The sequence below is a fragment of the Bufo bufo genome, chromosome 9, assembly GCF_905171765.1.
Source record: "Bufo bufo chromosome 9, aBufBuf1.1, whole genome shotgun sequence".
Classification (NCBI taxonomy): Eukaryota; Metazoa; Chordata; class Amphibia; order Anura; family Bufonidae; genus Bufo; species Bufo bufo.
This window is the reverse complement of record NC_053397.1, coordinates 107,335,812-107,354,441: the sequence shown is the minus strand read 5'-3', so window position 1 is coordinate 107,354,441 and position 18,630 is coordinate 107,335,812. Positions and strand designations below refer to the sequence as shown.

The 18,630-nt window shown below is 42.1% G+C and overlaps 1 protein-coding gene across 1 annotated transcript in view; it reads right to left on the bottom strand.

The window, feature by feature from the left end:
- Positions 1-18,630, bottom strand: part of PRG4 (proteoglycan 4) — a 181,890-nt gene that overhangs the window by 95,804 nt on the left and 67,456 nt on the right. The window contains exons 11-13 of the mRNA XM_040408297.1: positions 16,083-16,172; positions 15,310-15,381; positions 3,684-3,770 (exon numbers count right to left, since the gene is read on the bottom strand). Of these exons, the coding sequence (XP_040264231.1) occupies positions 3,684-3,770; positions 15,310-15,381; positions 16,083-16,172 (249 nt within the window). The remainder of the gene's footprint in view (positions 1-3,683; positions 3,771-15,309; positions 15,382-16,082; positions 16,173-18,630) is intronic.

Below are 18,630 nucleotides of genomic sequence, written 5' to 3'. Positions count from 1 at the left end.
TTACTGGGAGGGGCTGGAGAAGATCCTGCGGTCATGGTCCATATCGGAACCAATGACAAAGTTAGAGGTAGGTGGAGAGTCCTTAAAAATGATTTCAGCGATTTAGGTCAAAAGCTTAGGGCAAGGACCTCAAAGGTAGTATTTTCTAAAATACTGCCTGCACCACGAGAGCCACACAAGAAAGGCAGTGGGAGATTAGGGAGATTAACAAGTGGCTCAAAAACTGGTGTAGGAAGGAGGGGTTTGGGTTCCTGGAGAACTGGGCCGACTTCTCTATCGGCTACAAGCTCTATCGTAGGGACGGGCTGCACCTCAATGGGGAAGGGGCAGCTGTGCTGGGGAGAAAGATGGCTAGAAGGTTGGAGGAGTGTTTAAACTAGGGACTGGGGGGGAGGGAAATTACACTATAGGAGGGGAAGATAGTGCAGATAGAGACCGGGGGCAAGGTAGAGGGACTGTGGGAGCAATGGAAGGAGGGACTAGAACAGTTCAGAAGGAAAGGTGTAGGGTAAAAAATATACATAAACCTCTCAAATGTATGTATACTAATGCCAGAAGCGTGACTAATAAAACTGGTGAACTGGAATTAGTGATGTGTGAGGAGGACTATGACATAGTGGGAATAACTGAGACATGGCTGGATGATAGCTATGACTGGGCAGTTAATGTACAAGGTTACAGTCTGTTTAGAAAGGATCGTCAAAACCGAAGAGGGGGAGGGGTCTGCATTTCTGTAAAGTCCTGTCTAAAGCCCACACTTCGGGAATATATAAGTGAGGGACATGAACAAGTGGAGTCACTGTGGGTAGACATACATGGAGCTAAAAACAACAATAAATTACTAATAAGAGTTTACTATAAACCACCTAATATACCAGAGTCCACAGAAAATCTACTACTAAACGAGATAGACGAGGCGGCAAATCATAATGAGGTGGTCATTATGGGGGACTTCAACTACCCAGATATAGACTGGGAAACTGAAACTTGGATATCTCATAAGGGAAACAGGTTCTTGGCAATAACCAAAGACAATTACCTCTCCCAACTGGTTCAGGACCCGACTAGAGGGACGGCCATACTGGACTTAGTATTAACCAATGCCTGACAGAACAACAGATGTGCAGGTTGGTGGACACCTGGGAAATAGTGACCATAAAGTAATAACCTTCCAATTATCATTCAAAAGAGCGTTTCTACAGGGAGGAACAAAAATACCAAACTTCAAAAAAGCTAAATTTAGACAACTAAGAGAGGCCATAGGCCTAACTAACTGGGACAAAGTCCTCAAAAATAAAAATACAGCCACAAAATGGGATATCTTTAAAAACATCCTAAAATCTCATTGTGAGAGGTACATACCGTATGGGAATAAACGGTTAAGGAACAAAAAGAAACCAATGTGGATAAACAGAACTGTAAAGAAAGCAATAAATGACAAAAAGAAAGCATATAAATCACTAAAACAGGAGGGTAGCACGGAAGCACTGAAAAACTATAAGGAAAAAAATAGAACATGTAAAATACAAATAAAAGCGGCCAAACTAGAAACCGAGATATTAATTGCCAAAGAGAGTAAAACTAACCCTAAAATGTTCTTCAATTATATAAATGTTAAAAAGTATAAATCTGAAGGTGTCGGCCCTTTAAAGAGTATTGAGGGGGGAGTCGCAGAGAGCGACGAGGAGAAAGCAAAGCTGTTAAATATTTTTTTCTCCAATGTATTCACTGAGGAAAATAAACTGTCAGATGACATGCAGAATGTAAAATTAAATTCCCCATTAAAAGTGTCCTGTCTGACCCAGGAAGAAGTACATCAGCGACTTAAAAAGATTAAAATAGACAAATCGCCAGGACTGGATGGCATACACCCCTGTATCCTAAGGGAATTAAGTAATGTCATAGCCAGACCCTTATTTCTGATATTTGCGGACTCTATACTGACAGGGAATGTCCCACAGGATTGGCGCATGGCAAATGTGGTGCCAATATTCAAAAAGGGTCCAAAAACAGAGCCTGGAAACTATAGGCCGGTAAGTTTAACATCTGTTGTGGGTAAACTGTTTGAAGGTTTTCTGAGAGATGCTATCTTAGAGCATCTCAACGGAAATAAGCAAATAACACCATATCAGCATGGCTTTGTGAGGGATCGGTCATGCCAAACTAATTTAATCAGTTTCTATGAGGAGGTAAGTTCTAGACTTGACAGCGGCGAATCAATGGATGTCGTATATCTGGACTTCTCCAAAGCATTTGACACTGTACCACATAAAAGGTTAGTATATAAAATGAGAATGCTCGGACTGGGAGAAAACGTCTGTATGTGGGTAAGTAACTGGCTCAATGATAGAAAACAGAGGGTGGTTATTAACCGTACACACTCAGATTGGGTCACTGATGACACTAAACTGTGTAAAGTAATTTACACTGAAGAGGACAGTATACTACTACAGAGGGATCTCGATAGACTGGAGGCTTGGGCAGATAAGTGGCAGATGAGGTTTAACACTGACAAATGTAAAGTTATGCACATGGGAAGGAACAATGCAAGTCACCCGTACATACTAAATGGTAAAACACTCGGTAACACTGACATGGAAAAGGATCTAGGAATTTTAATAAACGGCAAACTAAGCTGCAAAAACCAGTGTCAGGCAGCTGCTGCCAAGGCCAATAAGATAATGGGTTGCATCAGAAGGGGCATAGATGCCCGTGATAAGAACATAGTCCTACCACTTTACAAATCGCTAGTCAGGCCACACATGGAGTACTGTGTACAGTTCTGGGCTCCTGTAAACAAGGCAGACATAGCAGAGCTGGAGAGGGTCCAGAGGAGGGCAACTAAAGTAATAACTGGAATGGGGCAACTACAGTACCCTGAAAGATTATCAAAATTAGGGTTATTCACTTTAGAAAAAAGACGACTGAGGGGAGATCTAATTAATATGTATAAATATATCAGGGGTCAGTACAGAGATCTATCCCATCATCTATTTATCCCCAGGACTGTGACTGTGACGAGGGGATATCCTCTGCGTCTGGAGGAAAGAAGGTTTGTACACAAACATAGAAAAGGATTCTTTACGGTAAGAGCAGTGAGACTATGGAACTCTCTGCCTGAGGAGGTGGTGATAGTGAGTACAATAAAGGAATTCAAGAGGGGCTTGGATGTATTTCTGGAGCGTAATAATATTACAGGCTATAGCTACTAGAGAGGGGTCGTTGATCCAGGGAGTTATTCTGATTGCCTGATTGGAGTTGGGAAGGAATTTTTTATTCCCCTAAAGTGGGGAAAATTGGCTTCTACCTCACAGGTTTTTTTTTTGCCTTCCTCTGGATCAACTTGCAGGATAACAGGCCGAACTGGATGGACAAATGTCTTTTTTTGGCCTTATGTACTATGTTACTATATGTACTATGTTAGATTACCACATGAAGAGACACATGTCAGATTCACAAAGTAGGCTTGGTCAGTAAGGGGGTAAATGGCCTGGTCTGAAAGTGGTTAACCTATCAATATGCTGCTTTTGTGCAGCAAAAAAGGCCTTGCTAAGTGTTTGACATGACAAGTAAAATACAGCGAGCATTAACAAATAATACTTTATTCTTTGCATGTGTAAGATAACATTTTTTTCAGTTGCAACTTTTTCCCTATGAAAAAATGTAAAGGTGAAAACAAGTACCTTTAGGGGTTACATCTGGTTTTTTGGTATCATCTCCAAGTTCTTTTGGCTTTTTAGGGATTCTGTCCTTGTCATCAGATGTTGGGTCTAATGATAGAAAAATAGTAATAGCATAAAACAATTATTTCCATTTCCTTTTATTGCAGTACAACTTAATGTACTGTATGGTGATAGGTTATGTGCTATATATCACTAATTTGGATAATCTTTTTGTATGCACTGAAAATGTTATTTTAAGAGAGAGGAATGTAAACATAAGACGAGTATGATTTATTGAATAACTCTAGCAATGGGTACTGTAAAGAGGAAAAATAAAGTTAACGTGTCAATGCATGTAAATGTTTAGATATATAAAAACTTTCAAGTGCAGACAATTTTGCCATAATGTGGAGGTTCACAAATATTCTGACAATATAGTGTTGAAATATGTATTCTAAAATTTACACCGCTAAATAATTAATCCAATATCAAATATAATGCTGGTATTACAATACAAATGTGCATGTGCACAGCGTATGCCACTTTTCATAATAAAAAAAAAATGTTGTTAAGGGGGTTGTCTGAGTCAGGGCCGGTGTCAGAACCCGGCAAACCCGGGCAAGTGTCGGGGCCCACTGTAAGTTAGGGGGCCCACTCGTCTCCACGGCGGCCCCTTTAAAATGTTTGCATACAGCCAGGTTCATTTATGCTGCGCAGCGCCCGCCGCCCGGCCCCTCTCTCACGTGATCTTCTGACTCCAGGCAGTTTCCATAGCAGCGCATGCCGCACAGATCATCATCTGAGTCTGACTGTAAGCCCGCCCCCAGCCAGCAGCAGGACTCGTCTCGGCGCAGCTGCAGAAGACAGGACTCATAGCCGAGCCCAGAGCTGGAAAGCATTGCAGCCCAGAGGAAAGCAGACAAAGCTGAATGCTGCTGCAGTGCTGCTGCTGCTGCTGGATTTCGTTTTAAATTTAGAATTCTGGTGAACTAATAAGTTACTAGTAGTCAGAGAAAGACCAGTTCTTGTAGTATGTATGTTACATGGGGGGCCTTCCGCCTGGGGCTATCTACAGTGAGTGTCACGACTCACTAGTCACTGTCTACACCAAAACACCTAAATAAAGGCTCAAAGGAGCCAATAATTGAATAAAGAACAATTACCATGTGTTGCTTTGCTCTTGCTCAGCATCAGCAGCACACATCATGCCTGTAAGGCCAAATGCACACGGCCGTGAGCGGTCCGTGGTATCCCGGCCTGGCATCCTGCTGAGAGCTGGAGCGTACGGCGTCATTGGTTGCTATGACGCCGTGCGCTTCATGCCGCCACTGCACTACAGTAATACACTCGTATGATCTATATGAGTGTATTACTGTAGTGCAGCGGCGGCATGAAGCGCACGGCGTCATAGCAACCAATGACGCCGTACGCTCCAGCTCTCAGCAGGATGCCAGGCCGGGATACCACGGACCGCTCACGGCCGTGTGCATTCGGCCTAAAACACAATATAAACTCCTATAAGAAAATACCAGAACGCATGAAATCAATTATACAGTTTATTGGCAAAAATTCATAAGAGGAAATTTTCCTCTTATGAATTTTTGCCAATAAAGTGTATTATTGATTATTATTTTCTCCGCACTCCAATAAAATAGAACTTATACAATTTTTTTGCGGGGGCGGACGGTTAACGGACCCATCCCGGCCGCTGCACGGACGTTTCCCGTGCATTGGGGACCGCAACAGATGCATAACAGCCGTGTGCATGAGGCCTAAGGGCTCTTTCATACGAGCGGGTGCCGTGCGGGTAATCTGCTGTGTGAAAGACAGCCAAGCCCCACTCCGGACAGCAAAGACACGGAGCAGTAACATGATTGATAATGCTCCGTGCCTCTGATGATCACAGAGAGGCAAAGAGCATTATCAATCATGATACTGCTCTGTGTCTCTGCTGTCCGGGACGGGGCTTGGCTGTCTTTCACGCAGAGGATTACCCACACGGCATCCGCTCGTATGAAAGAGCCTTTAGGCCCCTTGCAGATTAGCGTTCATCCCGAAGCGAATCCACATCGCAGCACCCAGCGCTGCCGGAGGTCACATAGCATTATATTGATTTATGATCTAACCCTTAAAGTTCTGGAATGTATTGGATAACACTGGCATAATGCTGTTAGTGTCATCTAATACATTCCAAGACTGTAAAGGGTTACATAGCATCATAAATCAATATAATGCTATGTGAATCATTCCCGTCAGTACTGGGAGATCACGTTGGTCTTTGTTTCTCCCCTACACTGGCAGTGGCAAGTAAGGACCTAATTTATGACAATGTCTTGGCCCCCACCACTGCCAAGTAGGGAGGATAGCACAAAAACAGGGTCTTGCGATTTTTTTAATGCCTAAAACTGGCATGGCGCACTTTGAAAATCACCCACATAATCTGTAAATAGTCAGAAGTCTCTTCTGTCCCAAAAAATAGAATTCAGGGAGAAGTGTAGAAGTGGTGGATGCAGCTGCAGTCTCTCTCAGTGTGTCTGTGAGACTGCATGCTGTGAGAGGGAAGAGAGAGACATTGCTTCAGCCAGATATTAGTAATGACAGACTCACTGCTGGCTGAGACTTGTAGTTCTCTCAGAGACCTGTCTACAAGGCTCAGCATGTCCAGTCTGTTATTGCTGATTACCAGAGGACAGTACAGGGAAGGAGTGTAAGATGGGCAAAGAACTATAAGTCCCCTTTCACACGAGCGAGTGAACGCATTGCACCTGCACTGAATCCTGACCCATTCATGTCAATGGGTCTGTGTACATGAGCGTTGTTTTTCACACATCACTTCTGCATTGCGTGAAAATCACAGCATGTTCTATATTCAGTTTTGATTTACGCAGCCCTGGCCCCATAAAAGTGAATGGGGCTTCAGTAAAAAACGCATCGCATCCGGAAGCAACTGCAGATGCAATGCGTTTTTCACTGATGGTTGCTAAGAGATGTTGTTTGTAAAACTTCAGTTTTTTATCATGTGCGTGAAAAACGTCTGAAAACACATTGCACCTGCGCGGAAAAAAACTGAACGCAATCGCAAACAATATTAACTGAACCTGCTTGCAAAATGGTGCGAGTTTTACGGAAAGCACCCTGAACGCATCTGGAGCCAATCCGTCACGCTCGTGTGAAAGAGGCCTAAGGCTCAGCATGTCCACTTCAGCCTTTGTCATAGTAGTCTGCTGCAGCCTGCCCTGCTGTGCCCCAAATTAAAATATCATCATATTGATATTTATTGGGCATTGGGGGCACAGGGGCAGGCAGCAGCATAGTGCTATCAGCATTCATATTGATATTTATTGGGCTACATCACATCACATATGTATAGCTGATATATACATATGTGAAGTGAAAAATTTACCAATTTTCTTATATATGGTGACACAGATCAATGTCATGCTGGTAGGGAATAGCTTCCCAGGGTTGACCTTTTGAGGTGATTACCGTGGAAGGGACTGAATAGGTGATATTGGTAGGGGCAGTTTATCTACATTGTGTTTACTTCAAATACCTCCAGGTACTGATGCACACAAGCTTACAGATACCAAGTCATCTGAAGCTGACCATCTGAAGCTCACCATCTGAAGCTCACCATTTTTGCGTGATAACAACGTGTTACCGCAGTCACAGAAACCTATATTTCTTATCTGGGACCTACGATCTATACGTGGATTGGTGAGTGACCTATGGTTATGTCTGGCATTATTTGCTAAATTATGACATTGTTGTTTACTCATTTTGCACTTACCACGGAGGAGAAAAAAAAAACACAGCTGCCACCTGTATGCGTCCATGTGCTGTCCAAGGTTTCCTTAGACTGCGCATTGACACACCTATTCTGATCCGTAAAATACAGATCACAATAGGACAGGCGGTGAGTTTTTTCACATGGACTTGAATTCAATGGGGCTGTATGCCGTCCGTAAAATATGGCCTGAACAACGGCTGTATTTCACGTTGTCGTGAGCCCTTACTAAGTGAACAGTAGGGTTTTCATTCTGTCATTCCAATCTTATACATAATACTATCCTATGTGAAGTATGGGCCTCCCAACCTTCCCTTTATGATGTTGGGGAGAAGTAAGATTAATTATTTTGAATTTGGTCATGCTTGTTACTATCTTCGCCTTTGTCTGACAGCATCTTACACTCCTCTCCACTGTTAAAACAAACGTATGCTCAGCAGAGCATGCTGGAGTCAGGAGGCGTTTGGCTGAACAAGTGTTTGGTTGACAAGTATTTATGGTGTTTGAGCACCTTCTTTAATCCATTTGTGCTGATTTCAAAGAAGTACATTACATTTTTAATTGTAAAATACTGCCAAATTAAAAAGAACACATATTGGAGGGTTAATTATGCTATGTGTTGCCAAATGGCATTATGAATTGTCTCACACATGAAGCAGGGACTTTACTAGAAGTTATATCTGCTACCAAAACAAATTGACAAAAGCATGAATACATCATTAAGAAGCTTGAAGAACCAAGCAGAAGACACAAGTTTGGGAGAAACAGAATGACTGCAATAAATGTTGCATGGACACAGCTACAGAAGAGAATGGCCTTCATTTTATTCATTTTTTTAGGCCAAAATGAATAGCAATCAAGACCAAGAATTGGCAGGTCAACAAGCACCTCCCACCAAGAAGCACAAGTCTGGAAGCCAAAAAAGAAAAGAGAAGCAGATACTGGAAGACAAAATCAAGAAGCTAGCTTCCATTGACCGCTTATTCAGGAAAAGTACACCTGAAGAGTCCTCCATTTGCAGTACATCAGAATCAGATATTCAACCAAGTGTCACTACCTCTCAAGAAGCATGTTCGAGCATTGAAGAAGTCAGTGATCTGGTTGTAGACCCTCCAGACCAGCAAACCGTGTCCTGTAATTCTGGACCTCTTCCAGAGCTTAGTGATGATCCAGCAGAATGGGCAGATGTAATCACCGATCTACTGAGATGCCAAACTATCAAAAGGGGCCCTAAGCAAGTGAAGCTGGAAGATTTTCCACTTACAGATTTTCCAGATGGTACAAAAAGAAGATTCTCATCTGGTCATTATTACAGATTGCTGGGTAGTGGGAAAAAGGTTCCACGAGATTGGCTCATTTACTCAGTGCTTGGAGATTCCATATATTGCTTCTGTTGCAGGCTATTTGACAATGAAGCTAAATCAAATTTCTCAAGCCCACATGGATTTAAAGACTGGAAGCATGTCAGTGGTAAGGGATCCTTGCATTCCCATGAAATATCTAGCAGCCACCTGTCTAATTATGCAAAATGGAAAGATCTGGAATCTGGCATAAAAAAAGAAAATACCATTGACAAAGATTTGCGTCGACAACTCCATATGGAAGAACAAAGATGGCGCAAAGTATTGTTGCGTTTACTGCAAATAATTTGCTGGATGGCAAAAAACAATCTGCCATTCAGAGGATCATCAGATACTGTTCACAGAACATAACTGTATTTTTCTCCAATTACTGGAGCTGACCTCTGAATTTGATCTTATTCTGAAGGAACACTTGCAACGTGCCAAAGAAGGAACCAATGCGCAATATCTGAGCAAGGATATGCAAAACAAATTTCTGCGTTTAATTGCTGATGCAGTAATTGAAATAATCATAAAAAAGGTGAGACAAGCTAAATATTTTAGCATCATTGTAGACTGCACACCAGACATTTCCAAACAAGAGCAGTTGTCACTTGTGCTGCGATATGTGGACATCGATGATGTTAGCAAAACAGTGGAAGTCAAGGAAAGCTTTCTGGAATTTCTGGCTGTCACAGATACAACTGGAAAAGGTCTTGCAAGTGTTGTTTTGGAAAGACTGACAGAACAACATGGGCTGTGCGTGTCAAACATTCGAGGTCAGTGCTATGACAATGATGCTAATATGAGGGGACAATACAAAGGAGTTCAGGCAATTGTTTTAGAAAAAATCCTCATGCCTTCTTTGTACCATGTTCTCCACATAACTGGAATCTCGTAATAGTGCACGCTGCAGAGAGCTGAAAGCCGAGCAAAACATTTTTATGATCTGTTGAATCGCATTTATGTGTTCTTCTCCGGAGCAACTAAGAGGTGGGAAGTGGCTTCAGAGCATTTGTCACATCTGTCACTTAAAGCTCTGTCTCAGACACGATGGTGTGCTCGCCTTGAATCAGTGAAAGCTATTTTGTTACAGTTTTCACAACTTGTTGATGCTTTAGAAGTTTTTTACATGGTACCCAATATTCCAGTGACACATACAGTGAAGCAAAGATTTTATTGGATTCCATATGCACATACCCCTTTGTTGTCTCTTTATGTGTATGGTATGACATTCTCCTCCAGGTCAACCAAATTAGCCTGGCTGTACAAACAAAAACCATTAATGTTTCAAGCGTTATTCCACTTGTAAAATCTATTACCACAGCTTTTAAAGAATACAAGGTGTCAGGTTTCAAACAAGCTGAATGTAAGGCAGCAGGTATTTGCGAAAAGCTGGATATACCTACTGAATACCCGACACACAGGGTTAGGAAGAAAACTCGGCAATGCAGTGACCAAAACTGTCAAGAGCCAGCATGCCAGCAGGCAAGTGGAACATCGTTTTTAGATGCAAGGCAAGAATTTGAAGAAATATTCTTCAAGCCTCTGCTTGAAACTGTCCTTGGTGAAATTGAAATAAGGTTCAATTTTTTGCAAACATTTACAGACAAGTTTGGATTTCTATATGACATCAAGAAAGAAGCCGCTGACTTGTCTAACTTACAGCTCCAGTGTTTAAAATTCTCTGACCCAGCAGTTGATGGAGAAGTTATGCTCGAGGAGATCAAGACACTGGCTAGGATGTTACCTGAACATCTGTGCCCACAGGAGACTTTAAAGTATATATTCTCCCACTCACTTAATCTGGCATTCCCAAACCTTGTTTTGGCATTACAGTTGTTGTTAACTGTGCCTGTTTCAGTTGCATCTGCTGAAAGGAGCTTCAGTAAATTGAAGCTAATTAAAAACTACCTAAGGTCCCAAATGTCGCAAGACAGATTAAATGCACTGGCGGTTCTTTCAATTGAATCTCAGGAAGCAGAATGTGTAGATTTTAATCAGGTGATCCATGTTTTTGCAGCTGAAAAAACACGTAGAAAAGTGTTTTAACTGATTTACACAAGATACCACTTTTGTGTTCTGCCAAAAAAGTTGGACCATCAATGCTGGACTCCAACAAGACATTCCATAGTGTTCTGCATCAACTTCCTTTCGTACTTTTTCAAATGTTTTATGTCTTTACTGTATGTTCAAATAAAATATTTTCATATTCAATGCCTATCTGTTTCTCTTTAGGGGGTGTACAGGAAAAACGGAATACTGTGAGTAGACCTGAGGGATAAAAACACTGGGTAGATAAAAATTAAGTAGGGACATAAGGATTCATTCACATATATTCACGCTGTAGCATGTTCTGTCCATTGTATTTAGCACCATACATAAGACATGCAGTTTTATTGCACGTGTGTTATGCAAAATGCCACAAGGGGTCCCACTGAGGCTTTATTGCCCACATGAACCTGGAGCCGGCCCTGGTCTGAGTCATCATAAAATCCACCCACTGCCACTAAATGCCTTAAAATAAAAACATCCTAAAGTCACCTGTTTCTCCCTCACTGCTTTCGGTGACACAGCTTTGGTCCCCCTCCCATTAACTGTAAACAGGGCAGCAGTGGTGATCTGATGGCATGCAGCATGTGACCACTTCAGCCAATCACAGTTCTCAGCGCTCTTGTGCCAGTTACTGCTCAGGACAGTGATTGGCTGTAGCAGTCACATGCCATATAACTATATGTCACCACTGATGTCTTGTATACACAAAGTAGGAGGAGAACCAAAGCTGAAGCATTGAGAATGGTGGGGAGAAACAGGCAAGAGTAGGAATTTTTTATTCTACGACAGCGGTGCAACCCCTTTAAAACATTTATGTGGAAGTAAAAATCTTACTGTATTCATAGTCTGATTAACATATTGCAATAAGTATTAATAATAGTGACATAATAAAATAATGTATTAAAAGAATCCCTGGGGAAAGGTTAAAAAATTACAAAAATAATTAAGGAACACTAATTGCTGTTCAAGTTTACAGAGAACATGAAAAACATATTGCAATAAGTATTAATGATAGTGACAAAATAAAATTACAGAGAACATGAAAAACAGAGTAAACATAGACCAAGCCTCTTCTCAGGGGATCATAAAAGCTGATTTTGCTGCCCCAATAGACAGATTTAAAGTTTACATAACCTTTCAGATAACTTTTTAGAATAAAGTGCCATATGAGTATACATGAATGATCACACTATAAATTACCATTATATAACTGGTATCTGGCATGTTTTAGCAGTTTTTTCCTTTGAATGCTATATCTCTGTAACAGCGACCTGTGTGTGGCGCTGTTCCCCCACTCATCACCGTGGTCCCAGGTGCCGTGCTTATCTGTGATCTCTACTTCCAGCCTCTGTTGCAGCTTTGGACTCTGCCTATGCGGTTGGTATTACCTAAGTAGATTCCGCTCCACAACTTCCATTTAACCTGGACACTGCTTGTATCCTGACACTGTTCCTGACTTCATACTTCGTTCCTGGACTTCGTTTTTCGTCTGATCCCTGCCTGCTTGCATCACCTCTCCCGTTGCCGATCCAGATTGTCTGACCTTGTTCCTGTGCCGCCTGCCCTGACCTATTGCTTGTTCTGACTACATCTCTGCCTCTTCCTCTTGTTCCTGTCTTGTTGCTCCTGGTAACGACCCTACCTGTCTGACCACGTCTGTACTGTCTGTACAGTGATGTCTTGTATACAAAAAGTGGGTGGTTAAAGCTCTGGAGTAGCCCCTGGCAATTACCGACGGTCAAGACAATTCTCACCATCTGAGGCTCTAGTGAAATCTGGGTAGTTGCTTAGTTACTCACCTCCAGAGTATTGCTAGTCAGGGGCACAGTGGGTTCACATCAGCTGATCCGTGACAGTACTCTGAGGCCATGGACCCCGCTGGTCATCCCAAGACCGTTGTTCATGATCTCGTACAGGAATTAAAGCGCCAGAGTGAACGACAAGACGTATTTATGTAGTTCATGCAAAATGTCGCTGCTCGCTTGGATATCGTCTCTTCTCCGGCCATGGCAGGGTTGCCAGTCGCTCCTCCACCTGCTACGATGCCACTGATGATTCTGGAACAGAGTGCCGCCGGAGTGCAACTCCCGCTGCCAACCCGCTATGGTGGTAATCCAAAGACGTGTGGGGATTCCATAATCAGTGCCTGATCCACTTTAAGTTACATGGGCAGAAATTCCCAACGGAGCGGTCCAAGGTTGCCTTCATCATATTCCCTTGCCTGGGCAAACACTATTTTCGAATGTGGAGGTTCAGAGAAGACTAATCTGCAGTCCTTCCTGACTACCTTCCGGATGGTCTTTGAGGAGCCTGGTCGCATGTCCTCTGCTGCCTCAGCTCTGCTGCATCTACGTCAAGGTTCTGCGTCTGTGGCTGAGTACGCCATCCATTTCCGTACCCTGGCGGCCGAACTGGTGTGGAATGATGAGGCTCAACTGGCGGTGTTCTGGGAGGGTCTTTCTGACTGAATTAAGGATGAATTGGCTGGGCATGACCGCCCGTCGTCTCTGAACAACCTTCTGCTGATCCGTGACAATCGCAAATTTTGGTTGTCTCTGAGGTAGTGGGTAGAGGGTAGCTATTTCTCAGGCCACATAGAGATAGCAAATTATGGTTCCTAACTCTTTTACACTCGCTCAGAATCACCACATAGGGCATTATAGAGAACTACTGAGTTATAGTAAAGTGAATAAAGCATTCTAAAACTTAGAATTGGCTGCTCAACCTGCTGAATCAGGTCTGTCTGCTTGTTTCTCTCTGCGCTTCTTTCCTCCACCCTCCCCTCTCTATACCCTTCTATAGGGTGACATAATCTAATCCTACAATGATTAGACAGCCCATGTTGGTCTTACAAGATGGATTTCTCACAAATTAAAGTTGTTTATGTGTTATTTATAAAGTGGGGAGAAGCATTTTCTCTTATAAAAAAATGTTACAAAGTTTCTCATATTCACCTACCAAGTTGTGTGAAAGTACCGTGACCATTTAATACTGCTGTTTATGATCTACTAGCAGAAGGACCCGGCTTCGCAAAGGTATATTTCATCTATTTCATTTAATGTTTGTGTGTGTCGTTAAAAGATATCCACAGTATCCACTATAACAGTGATATCTACAGTACTCCACCCCTTTAACAGTGACCTCCACAATGACCTGCCCCCTTAATAGTAACATCCACAGCACACACCCCTTTAACAGTGACCTCTACAGCGGCCGCCACTTTATTAGTGACCTCCACAGTACCCCGTCTTATTAACAGTGATTTCCACAATAACCCGCCCCCTTAACAGTAACCTCCACAGAGCTCCGTTCCCTTAAAATGCAATCCCCACAACACCCCACCCCCTTAACAGTGACCTCTACAGCACCCAGCCCCTTAACAATGACCTCCATAGCGGACCTCAACTGTGACTTTCACTGTTCCCTGCCCCCTCAACAGATACCTTCACAGTGCCTGCCCCCTTAATAGTGACCTTTACAGCATTACGCCCCCTTAACAGTGACCTCCACAGCAGCCCACCCCTTTAACAGTGATCTCCACAGCATCTTTCCCCCTTAACAGGGACCTCCACAGTAGTCTGCCCCTTTAACAGTGACCTCCACAGCGGCCGCCCTTTTATTAGTTACCTCTATAATACCCCTTCTCCTTAACAGTGATTTGCACAGTGGGGTCTACAGCAATCTGCCCCTTAACACTGACCTCCATAGCGGACCATCCCCTTAACTGTCACCTCCACAGCAGCCTGCCCCTAGGGTGGCTAGGTGGCCAGAGCAGTCCGGCTTTCAGACTCCCTGTCCTCCGTTCGGCGCAGGGCATGGATGCACACAGGGATGTCCTTTTGAACAGCTCACTCTCAGACAGCAGCACTGTGCTGTCTGTGCGTGAGAAGCAGGTATATAGTCACCCGCCCTCCCAACCCTGCAGCTGACAGAACTTGATTTTTACCTTCATTTTTTAAAATCCCCGTCAGCTGCTGAGTGGGGGGGGGCGGTACCTAACCGGGTCAGGGGTATGGCTTATTAGGACCTGGGGGCAGGGTTCTTAAGTCTGTCTTTTGCCCCCTGAACTGTGACCTCCACAGCACTTGGCTCCCTTAACAGTGTAATCCACAGCGCCCCAGCCCCTTTAAAGCTGACCTACAGCAGTGAAGAAAAATGGCTGTGTTGTTATAGAAACCTGGTGTAAAACTGTGTGTATGTGGAGACTAAGGGCCTGCGAGCTGCTCTTGGCTGATAAACGTCATGTGACCAGGCTTCTATTGGTTAATTAATTTTTGGGAAATATCTTAGGAACTGTAGGTGCTAGAGAACTGAGACCTGTTCTAAAACCTTCCCAGAAACCTGACGTACCTGTGTGCCAAATTTCGTGTTTGTAAATGTGACGGTGCTGATTCCTTTAGTGGAAATACACACATACATACACTCAGCTTTATATATTAGATAATAATAACTGTTACAATGGTACCTTCTCTAGTTCTGGGTTCATTGGTGTTTCCATCTTTTCCCTCATTAGGTGAGGAAGGTTTTAATTTTGGATCTGTGGATTAATATTTTTGTGACTATCTGTGTTTTACAATGGACTATATTAGTTTATTGTAAATAAAAATCCATATCTGTTTGGTTTCACTAGACTAATATGATTTATAAGTGAGAAAACAAAAATGAATCAGCAGCAGGTGGGCAGAGATAACCATGAGCTCATGAATATAGGGCCTCATTGGCATGTGAGGGAGCTGTTCAATACAAGATTTTGGCAAAACGGCTGAATCAATTAGAGAAAGCGACCCAGCATTTTGCTAAAGAGATCTGTCACAAATTAATAGGACACCATAAAACTGGTGACAGATTCCCTTTAAATACTCCATTTCAGGGCTTAAAGTGCTTCTTCGTTGGGTTACAAAAAAACAGTGATGCACAGTAAATGCCAACTTGCATTTTACATCCAGAAAAAAGCACCAAGGATTTAAACTGCAAGTTTGCATGTACCATATTACCTGCCTTTTGTAACCTGACAAAGAGCCACCACTAGCCTCAAAATTTGTTGTTTAAAAATAATTCAATAAAGGAACCAATTTTTGTTGTTTGCGCCTGAATAGATGTCTGCTTATGGGTTTTCACTTTCCATCAATCCCTTACCATTGCACTGCATCTACAAGGCAGGCTCCTGTCTGCCAGGGTTTACAGGGTTTATTCTTTTATTAGGCAAGTACTTGAATTGATTTCATTTAATCTCCTTACCTTCTGGAGGAGATTCAGGTTCATCATCGTCTTCCTTTGTCTTTGGTTTCTTTGGCTTCTTGGGTTTGTCTTTGTCTTTAGATGTTGGATCTAGAATTGCACAGTTTAAATCCATACATTCAGATTAGAATTTATAAGTGACTTTACAGCAGTAAAATAAAAATAAAAATGGCACTGGCTACATTTTCCCAAAAGTTTGTGACTTTTAGCCATCTGTGAATCTCTCGTCACTTTTTGTAAGTGGTCAGAAATGTGGGTAGGGGCTGGTGGGAGGCAATGTAACCTTCCATGGACTGACAGATTTGTCATAATGTCCATCAGAAACTGATGTAAATCATGTTGTTAATCAATGCTTGCTCATAGAAGGTTTAGCCATAACAACCATTTTGCCGTACACACTAGGATTTTAATTTTTATCAATTTTTATGGGTTGAGGGAATGAAGGACAAAAATTCTCCAGGGATACCAAATACTGTTTTGTGAAATTTCATAATAGGTATGTTACAAAAACACATTTATTGTAAGAATTTTTGCCCTGTTATTTATTTTTAGTAACATTAACTTTGCAGAAAAATGTAACTTTTACCGTAAAAGAAAAATAAGTTCCTTTTTTCTGCCATAACCTTTAATAAATAAACTATTTCACAGGTATGTTCTGGAAATTGCACCACAGACCTTCTGTATAGCCGGCAGCAGCCTTAGTCACTACTTTAAAGAAGGGCACTGTAGTAACCATAGGATTTTCTGTGTCAAACTAGTACTACTGTTTATTTTCACAGGCATAATATGAATTGTCATACTATAGGTGCATCTCAATAAATTAGAATATCATTGAAAAGTTAATTTATTTCAGAAATTCAATTCAAATAGTGAAACACTTATATTACATATATTAATTATATACAGAGTGATCTATTTCAAGTGTTTATTTAATGTTTTTGAATGAATTACTGAAATAAATTAAAGGGCATCTGTAAGCAGATTTGTACCTATGAAACTGGATGACATGTTACATGCTCAATTGGTAGCTGAAGGCATCTGTGTTGGTCCCATGTTCATATGTGCCCACATTGCTGAGAAAAATGATGTTTTAATATATGCTAATGAGCCTCTAGGAGCAATGGGGGAGTTGTCGTTACACCTGAGGGTCTTCTCTCTCTGCAATTGCCGAGCTTCCTGCACTTTGATTGTCAGGACCAGGTGTGATGACGTTTTAACTGCCTGGCCCTGTCAATCAAAGTGCAGAGGGTGTGGCAGTTGCAGAGAGAGAAGAATCTCAGGAGTAATGGCAAGACCCCCGTTGCTCCTAGCGGCTCATTTGCATATATTAGAACATCATTTTTCTCAGCAATACCGGCACTTATGAACATGGGACCAATGCAAATGCCTTAAGGTGCCAAGAGCACATTTAACAGGTCAGCCGCTTTCATAGGTACGAATCTTCTGACAGATGCCCTTTAACTTTTCGATGATATTCAAATTTATTGAGATGCACCTATATTTAGTAACTGTCAGACACAGAAAATCCTACTCTTACTACAGAGCCCATTGATACAAATGGTCTGGGGTTCAGTTCACAATATACACCTATCACATCAATTATTTATTAAAAGTTATGCAGAAAAATTTAACTTTTATTTTCCATCTTTTCCTTTATGATAAGAGTTATTTATATTTCTAAAAAGTTAAAGTTACTAAAAAATTTAAGAGCAAAAACTATTATAAAAATGTCTTTTTGTAACATACCTATTATTAAATATTACAAAAAACTATTTGGTATCCCTGTAATCATAATAACCTGTACAATATAGGGAACACATTATTTATGGTGATCAGTGAACAGTGTAGATAAAAATGGTGCAAATTATTTTAGCTACATTTAAGTAACATACTACTTAATTAAAGGGAACCTGTCACCAGGAATTTGTGCATAGAGCTGGGGACATGGGCTGCTAGATGGCCGCTACCACATCCACAATACCCAGTCCCCATAGCTCTCTGTGCTTTTATTGTGTTAAAAAACCATTTTGATCCATATGCAAATGAACCTGATATGAGTCCTGTGTCCGGAGATGAGTCCAGCAGAAAGGAGCCCAGCACCGCCCCGCGCCCTCCGAATCTCCTCCTTGCTGGCTGACGTCACAGAGCTGGAGCGCCGAAATCTCGCGATACGCGAGTTAGCGCATGCGCAGTGTCGGCATCATGTTCATTCCCTGTGCTGGCATCAGCACAGGGAACGAACTACGCATGCGCTAGCTCGCGCATCGCGAGATTTCGGCGCTCCAGCTCTGTGATGTCAGCCAGCAAGGAGGAGATCCGAATCAGGTCTGTCTGCTTGTTTCTCTCTGCACTTCTTTCCTCCACCCTCCCCTCTCTATACCCTTCTATAGGGTGACATAATCTAATCCTACAATGATTAGACAGCCCATGTTGGTCTTACAAGATGGATTTCTCACAAATTAAAGTTGTTTATGTGTTATTTATAAAGTGGGGAGAAGCATTTTCTCTTATAAAAAAATATGTTACAAAGTTTCTCATATTCACCTAC